The following is a 9,319-nucleotide window of genomic DNA, read 5'->3' as shown; positions in this document are numbered from 1 at the left end:
TTTTGTGAAATCTTTCCTGACTTCCTTAGGCAGAAATATGGTGTTGCACACATCACGTCCAATGCAGTATTACTGTTCGCCATACCTCACTTTCAATGCAGCATTACCATGCCCCATACCCAACTTCAAATGCAGCATTACCAAGCCTCATACTCAACCCCAATGCAGCATTACCAAGCCCCATACTCAAGCCCAATGCAGCATTACCATGTCCCATACCCAGCCTCCAATGTAGCATTACCAAGTCATATACCCCACACCAATGTAGCATTATCATGCCCATACCCAACCCCAATGCAGTCCATTCCCAGTCTCTAGAACACCACTACCATGTCTTGCAGCTAATGTCCAATGTAGCATCTCTATGTCCTGTACCCGACACCCACAACAGCGTTACCATGATACACTTCGATTGCTGACCTCAAAGTACTTTAGTTTTCAATAAGTGACTTAAACATTTTATATCTTCTACCAATATCACTCAACTATGAACCCAGCTTTCTGTATAATTATAGACATGGGGATAGTACTATACATTCATTTTATTTCCCTTCCAAACTTTGGATCTGAACTGAGCTTTGGTCTATTTATGGAAACTCAATAAAAAGGAATAGCTAGTAACAAGAATTGTTGTTAGCTTTATATTGAAGTCCACATCCCAGTCTGATCCACAGTTGAAGGGAAAGAGAAGCGGGGATAATAATTAACATTAGATAAAACTGTCAAATTCCATTTGAGGTAGTGTGCCTTCAAGACAGCACACTAACCTACTGAACCACTTATTTAAATCCCACTTCTAGTTCCCTGGAGTCGTGAATTTTGGACCAGACTCCAGTGTGAAAATATGAAGGTATAATAGGACTTTGAAGTTCATGTTTGATCTGTTTTCTTCACTTAGTTCACCAGATGATATGGCTCAAGACAGCAGAAAAACCTAGCTGCTGTTACTCCCTACCCCCCAACATAAACTGTCTGCAGTTTCTCATACTATGGAATACACTCATAACATTGTTCTGGTAGTTTGCCTACATGAAACCTCCTTGTCTGCAGTAGACAGTTTTGAAGTGACTACAGTGTGTCACTTTGTAAGCAGATGATAGGGCCCATCTCTCAGGACAGGTGGCAGGAGGAAGTAAGTTAAAAGTTATTGTATGTAAAATCACTCAGAATTGGTGTCTGGCATTTAGTCCATACCCACAACATTCTTCTCTATTAAAAACAAATCTTAGAATTCTGTGTCCTTCAAAACACAACTTTTCTACAGACAAAGGTTTGTTTAGGGCCCAAACGAGAAGCTTTAAGCATGACTGCTTTGCTGTACAAAATGAGTTGCAAAGAAAAGATTAGGGGGCTGGGTGAAGAGGAAGACATGCAGATAACCGCCACTCTCCAGTCCTCTTTTCTTTCAGAACTGAAGATCTTTTTCAGTTTGCTTTTTCTTTTAACGAGGGCAGAGAAGCTTCACGTTTCCAGAAGTTCAAGTCATATACACAGCAGGTTAGCACCTCAAGACACGGCATTTCTAGAGGTGGAAGTGGGGGGATGTTTTCTTGGTGCAGTCTTGAGGCTAGAAAGCCTATTTTGGTCAGGCTGACCATGGGAATCATTCTTGGCTTTGGTTCAGCTGAGCAGGAGCTTGGTGAGATATTTGGGACAATCACTGTAGACAGAAATTTATCTTATGTTTTCATCCCTGTCTGTCACATTGGTAAACACTGTTGTCAGTTTTATTTGGGACGGTCACAAGGACTTAGGAACACTGTGCTTTAACTAAGGTAAATTCTACCATACTCCCAGCTGAGGTTACACTTCAAGCTAGAGACTTGGGTCAATCATGACTTCCACCTTCTTCCTCACGCCCAGTTTACAGAATCCCTTGAACCTACTTAATACAATTGGATATTACATTCTCTATGGCTATGGTAGCTGAAGCTAACCTCTCATACTCTGATCAATGCAATACTCTTAACTGGCCTCTTAGCTCCCAATCCTTCTTTCCCTAGCCTCTATTCATAGGCATTACAGTAATATAATCCTTTTAAAGGATGCTAATATCATACTAGGCTGTTGTTTTGTTCAACACCTACCTGCAGCTTTTCACTTTATTCTGAGCCAAGTCTGTTATAGTAACCCTGTGTTCTCTAGGCCTCCTTCCAGATAACCAGTCTTCTTTCCACATACATTCCGTGACCAATCACACACCAGTGTAGCTATGATACCCCTTCTGCTCTTTCCTGTGAGGCCCATCTGAATGACCAATTCAGACATGCACACACCTGCACACACCCAGTCTCCTAGTTCGTGCTTCAGTTTCTCCACAGCATTTACTAACACAGAAATTCGCTAAATGTAGTTACTGAGCTTTCTCACTAGTGCCCAGACGTCACTGATGCCCTGTGGACCAGGGCCTGCACCGTTGTGAAGTACTGCTTTAGAGATCTCACCTTTGTCTCCATTCCTTTTGATTGGACAAGACTAACCCACTCAAACACTAGGGTCACTAGATAAAGTATCTCTGGGAGGACAGAAAGCTGAGTCTCTCTGCTGGAGTTTCTAACTGATACAGCCAAGGAAATACCTGAGAACTACTTTTCTAACAAGCGTCCTTGAGAAAAACTAATTGAATATAACATCTGATAACTTTTATTAAAGACGGCCATTTCCTCCCCATTAGAATGTAAACTGAGACCAACTTTATTTTCTGCCCTTTGCTCTTGGAAAGAACAACACCAGGCACAAAGCAGCAGCAAGAAAACATTTCCTGATTATTTAGAAAATAAATTATCGTTAGTATTTTGTATCATTTTAAAACATCTAAATGAATAATCACCATGTATAGAATGTTGTGTGCTAAGCACCCTGACATGGTGCATGGTGTCATTCAAATAAGACCCTATTTGACAGGTGAAGTCTATAGGTCTTCTGGCCTGTGTTAAATGCATACTATGGGTCATGGCTTGCTGTCTCCACTGTTAACAGAGTTTATGAGTCATGTCCTGGTGTCCCCTGTGTTAACAGAGTCTATGGATCATTGCTTGTCATCCCCTATGATAGAGTCTATGTCCCCTACTCTAAGGAATTCTAACCCAAATAGCATAAGTAAAATGCATGAGACAAATTCAACTGCATTTATTAAATTCACCTTTTAGTTAAAAACACTTAATAAAAAGATATTTCTATCATGCAAATCACAACATGGTTGGTTCTGAAGTGCATAGAAAAAACTAAAAGAATATTGGTATTAATGTACATAGAGCACACCTCTAGGTGGTGCATAACCCCTATAAAACTTATCAACTTCCCCGGAACCGAACGTACTATGGTCTTCTTTATCCTCATGCTACAATTCTACCAGGGCAGAAGGGCATCTAAATCATCCATGTGCAACCTTTTGCATTTCATTTTCTAACATAGGAGCCAACCGCTGCTGAAGGACAGTGACTCACTGTGCATGTCACTGGGTAGGACGGAGTCACCTGGAAGCCAGTGTCATTTTCAGTAATAATTTTTCTACCTCTCCAAGACCTTGTACTTCTTTCATGACCTTTCATTTTGTTACCTAGTTTTATCTAAACATGAATATAAGCTACATTTTATCTGTTATCATTTACCATTTTACAAATCCTAAGAGGGGGAAAAAAAAGCCAAGATCTCCAATCCAGAATATTCTGGCAATCTTTATTAAACGTTTAATTTAGGATATTATAGCAACATAATATGGTTTGTCCAAATATTACAGATTTTTCAAAAACTTCCTTTAGTGTATATAAATTAAGAAAGCTTATACCCAACATGATTTTCTACAGGGACATTTTCCTTTTTTGAAGCAGGGTTTGATGCTAAGATCAGCTCTCTATACTCAGAGATAAATGGATCTACTCACTGGACAATGACAACTGGCTGAGGCAGCTGAAGAATGCGACCCCAGGAATCTGAAACACACAGAGGTCATTGTCATACTCAGTCGAACTGCAGTCTTCTGTCAAACCATGCTCCCGACAGGCTGAGGAAAGTGTGATGGCTGTTAGTTCTGGAGGCTGCAAACACATGGCTTCCAGGCCGGACGCTTCACTCCCTGCCTGTTGTCAGCAGCCTAAGAGCCTTCTGTAGGTTCTGCACAGCGGTACCCACATCTTCATATTGCAGAGCACTGCCAGCGTATTTGCAGTACTTCTGAGCTCGAGCAAAATCCTCTGGTGTCAGGCGGATATCCCCTAAAAGAAACATTCAGAGACATCACAGATGATATCACGCTGAGCTGTTCCTTAGGTCCCCCTTTACACTCAAGATGAAACAATGTATTTATGCTTATGTAAAAAGAACAAGTTTCATTTTGTTACTAATATAAACCAGATACACACTAATAAAAATAACTTAACTCATATGTACTCAATTTTCCATCAAGAAGTCCGCATTTTAGCAAATTAACTAAGGGCAAGAAATGACTGGCTGTATGAAACAAGAAAAGCAGCCTGGTGTTTGTACTAGACTGCCGAGGCTCTCTTCATGGAACACCACAAACAGACTAAACCCTTTAGCCCTCACTGAAGCTAGAATGTAAATATATCCTCCAATAAAAGGAGGGGAAAACACACTCCATGCAGAACAGTGTCACTTTTTAAGCACTAACTGTTCTACATTTTGCTTCATTCATGTAAAAATATACTTAAGGCCATCTCCAAATCTTAACATTAAAACGCACAACTACACATGAAAACAGCCATTATAAAACAGCTCTTCAAAATTTATTTCTAGCAGTTTTCTTCTTACATATAAGTAATATGGAAGAATCCAACTAAATAATTTGGATAAAGATATGCTATTCACTTAATCTAAAATACGAATGTTTCTGTATGTATTTCTATGATAAGATAAAAACAGATACTGTGTTTTGTCTTTGGCAAAGCAACAAACAAATGGGCATTTATTTATTTATATGTCTATTCATTCATTCATTCATTTATGACGTGGAAAATGTTGAGGATGGTAACCTGAATAGAAGGCAGAAACACAGAAAAATGAGTAGGCAGCATACTCTAATTATTGTTAAGGCTACACTGAGACACTGATTCTTTTTAAATGGTCTTCAATTTCTTTTTAACCTTTGATGGAAATAGCAAAATTGGACATTACCTTCTAAAGATGCAGCAACTGTAGGTAGGCTGAGAGTAAATCCTAACAAATATTACCATCTTCCAAAGCAAGCACTGATACACTCTGTATTTTTAGTGTTTATTCTGTACAAGGCACTTGGTGGTTACCAGCTCAGTGATTCACTCAATAAATAGGAAAAGGCTGCCTGTATTGTTACTAATTCTCCACATTCTATATATAGTTCATAACATATAAATACTAATTAAATCCAAGATTTTAAGATAATGTGCTTACAAATTTACATACAGCAAATATGCAGAGTGCTACATCAATTAAGCCTTCAAATAATCATTGAGTTAGTAAAAGATTAAGGTAATTAGACATTCTCATTTAACAGAAAATTTTTAACTTCCTTGAATTTCTCTCTTGCTTTAAAAGTAACACAAATGAACAAGGGAGTAAATTACAACTGTGTACTAACTATTCAGGCATAATTCACTACCATTTGTTAGTAGCAGTGGAGCTGCTGTTGACCACATCAGTCAAACTTAAAAACACCAACCTTCTTTTCTGTTCACAATTTGGTCATGTGCACTTCAGTTTATGTTTTCCTTGAAAATTATCTACTAGATTATTTAACATTTTTTTCAAAGTAGCTGAGGCTCTGGCTTCGCGGCTACTTGGATATACACATTCTCTTAGAGTAGAATATGTGTAGCTCGAGTGCACATTAACACTGCCCAGCTGGTGCCTGACAGCCTCTGCTTCAGCTTAGTAAACTTTAACGCAAAGGCAAGTACCCAGTATTCATTACACATATTGGGAAAGAAACTCTGATGCCCAGAACAACTTCCTCTTTACAGCGTCAACGTTAGTTTTGTTTTGGTAACACATCACTTGCTCATTAAAAAGCGAAAAGGTGCATAACAGCAAACCTGATATTACTTTTTTTCATAAACTAAACTTACTCACCAACCATAAAACTATTTTAAAGCACAAACATTTTAGTTTTTATGAAATCATCTCAATATTAATAAAGTGTAAATGAAATATCACTATGGAAAAATGACACATAAAGCTTATGGACACACATAAGACATTAATTCATATGGAAAAGATAGTACCTAGATAATAAAAATTGACATGTAGATTCACATTCAAAATGTAATTTTTAGACACAGATGTCAGAATTATTTTCAACAATATACTTTTGTAACACACCAGGCTTTCCTTAAGAAGTATAATTAAGTATAATAAAATATAGGAATTCAATTTATAATATGAATTAAACATAAAATCTGTCACCTACTTACGGTTATTTACAATTATCACAAAATTTCAACAGAGAAGGTAGAAAAAACAAGAAAGGATACGGTTTAATATCAGTGTACCTCATCCTATATCATAGTATCATAAAGACAGTCTTACTGTCTAAGGGGCACAGGTGAGAAAGCTCCACATGGTCCCAGGTAGTGGTGTCTAACCAGGCATCTCTCCCCGCCCGTCAGAGCAGGCAGAGGATAGCTGCTCAACTGCCAGCCTCTGTTCCTGGGGTAAGGAGTGGGTCAAGACATTTTCAGAGGGAAAGTGACATCACTGAATACTTAATGACAAGAGCATCCTTTCCCAAGATTCATTTATCCAAATTCCCTACATAGAGGACCGGATGCATAACTGGTAATATTTCCAGGATGGGCCTTTCCAATTTATGCAGATAGCTCTAGAAATTAGTATATCAAGGACTTTGGCTAATATTAGAATATATTCCATTATTGATTTGAAAGGACACAGGCAGAGGAAACAGAAACAGAGTTCTAAATCTTTATAAAAAGTAATTGCCCATAGATGCCAATAACAACAAAAGCAGTAAGAGATACAGATAGTATCACTGTTTCAGGTAATGACAACATTCAATATTTTTTCAGATATTGTAACATAATTTGAAGACTCAAAAAATATACAGGGTAAAAAATATTAGACTTTGAAATGTTTTTCAATTTTTCTCTCAGGAGCAGTCATAAATTCATTATGACAATAACTAATATACGTTAATATTAATACATCAATATTACATTTACATAATATATTTATATTAGCATAACAGGTATGCTTCTGAAACACGTAGTCATTAAACACTACTAAGAGGTAACCAGGCAGGAAGTAGAGGTGGGGCAATGAGAACAAGAGAATTCTGGTAAGAGGGAAGAGTCAGTCTGCAGTCGTCATCCAGACACAGAGGAAGAAAGATGCGACTGCCTCGCTGAAAAAGGTACCAAGCCACGTGGCTAACACTGATAATAATTATGGGCTAATATAAGTTATAAGAGTTAATAAGAAACCTGACCTAATAGGCCAAATTAAATTAATGTAGTTTAAAATTAACGTAGGTCTTTGTGTATTTCTTTGGGACTGAACGACTGCAGGACCGGGTAGGGCAGAAACCTCTGTCAACAATCAGGGAGAAGGTGCAATGGCGATCTCACCATGCAGGTAGTTTAAGCTCTCTAGACCTTCCACCCTCTGTCTTCACTGAGACACGCCCCAGCTCCTGACAGTGTGGGCTCACATAAGTACACGTGCAGAGCTTCTGGACTAGTGAAGCAAGTGAGACATCAGACTGGGTTTTCATTTAGTAAGACACCTAACTTTCCTTTCATTTCCTTCGTTTAAAATGGACAGCTCATCTGCATTTAACACAGGATGATGTATCACATGTGTTTTCTACACTTTATCCCTTTACCAACGAGAGAGATCGTGTTGCTTCTCAGTTTTGGTAAAAAAATAAATAAAGATCAAACAACACTGGATGCAGTGTTTTGTTGTGGACAGGTTCTCTACTTTGGATAAACATCAAGGGGTATGACTTCCTTTTTACATTTAGGTATGTGGTCTGTTTTGAACAATTTTTTTTAAGTTTTTATTTTCTGTTTTAATGACTTAATCCTTGTTTTATTCTTACTTGATTTAAACTTTGATTAACAGGTGCTAGTTCACATGCTATCTGAACACATGCAAATAGCATGTACAGACCATCACCTGCCATTTAAATGTTCAGCTTCTACGTATGAGATAACGCAGTGCTTGTCTTTCCATTCCCAGCTTCTTTAGTTTATGTCCTATAGTTCAACTGGTTCCATTCATTTGGCAGCAACTCACAGGATTTCACTCACCTTCATGGCTCAACAGCTTACATTTACATATTGTGCTGGCTAGTATTATGACATCTTGACACAACAGAATCTTTAAGGAAGAGGAAAGTTCAACCAAAAAAATGCTCCAGCCAGACTGGCCCAGAGGCAAGCCTGTGGTATATTTTCTTGATAGATGTGGGCGGGCCAAGCTCACTGTGAGCGTGCTATTCTGAGCTGCCAAGTGGTCCTGCTGCTCTAAGAAAGCAGGCTGGGTAAGCCTTGAGGAGAAATCCAGTAAGCAGTAGCCCTCTATGGCTTTAGCTTCAGTTCCTGCCTCGAGGTCCCCGACTTTTCTTAGTGCTGGGCTTTAAGTATAGTACGAAAAGACCTAGTTCCTCCCCATCTGACTTGGTCATGGTGTTTATCATAGCAAGAGAAACTTCACCAGGACACATATATCAGATTTTCTTCACTGGCTAATTTGCTGATAGCCATTCAGGACCATATTCTTAGTTACTGGGAATAGCGGCATGTGAATATAGATACAGCTGCCCTTTTAGCTTATGGATTTATTCCCATATATAAATCTGGGAACCTGAAAGTGGGACAGCTGGATGACATGCTAGAAGATCAGTTTCAGTATCTGGACTATTATCCACAAAGACTGTCTTAACTAATAAACTATTATAGTATATAAAAGTTCCTTAATCTCCATATCTAATATTTTTGTAGCTCTGATTTGTATTTCACAGACAGCTAAAGATATTAATCATTTATATATATTTGTTGGCCATTTCAACTTCTTCCAAGTGTTTATTTAGATCATGTAGTAATTTCTTTTTTCATTTTTTTTCCCGAGACAGGGTTTCTCTGTGTAGTTCTGATTGTCTTGTACTCACTCTGTAGACCAGGCTGGCCTTGAACTCAGAGATCTGCCTGCCGTTGTCTTTCAGGTGCTGGAATTAAAGGTGTGTGCCACCACTGCCCGACAACTTGCTAATTTTGAAATGGGTCTATTTCTGGTTACAGTTCTTAATTTACATAAATATTCCATATATAAGTCTTTTATCAGTTGACTATAGTTAGGAAATATG

General features: G+C 38.2%; 1 protein-coding gene across 3 annotated transcripts in view; it reads right to left on the bottom strand.

Annotated features, from left to right (window-relative positions):
- Positions 1-3,652: 3,652 nt before the first annotated feature.
- The window catches only part of Vta1 (vesicle trafficking 1), a 56,885-nt gene continuing 51,218 nt past the window's right edge, over positions 3,653-9,319 (bottom strand). For all 3 annotated transcript variants that reach the window (XM_048425173.3, XM_048425174.3, XM_048425176.3), the window contains one exon: positions 3,653-4,214. In XM_048425173.3, coding sequence (XP_048281130.2) covers positions 4,069-4,214 — 146 coding nt within the window. In that variant the 3' untranslated portion in view covers positions 3,653-4,068. The remainder of the gene's footprint in view (positions 4,215-9,319) is intronic.

The sequence above is a fragment of the Myodes glareolus genome, chromosome 1 (assembly GCF_982192425.1).
Source record: "Myodes glareolus chromosome 1, mMyoGla1.1, whole genome shotgun sequence".
NCBI lineage: Eukaryota > Metazoa > Chordata > Mammalia > Rodentia > Cricetidae > Myodes > Myodes glareolus.
The sequence above is the reverse complement of the archived record's forward strand: the minus strand, read 5'-3'. Positions and strand labels throughout refer to the sequence as shown.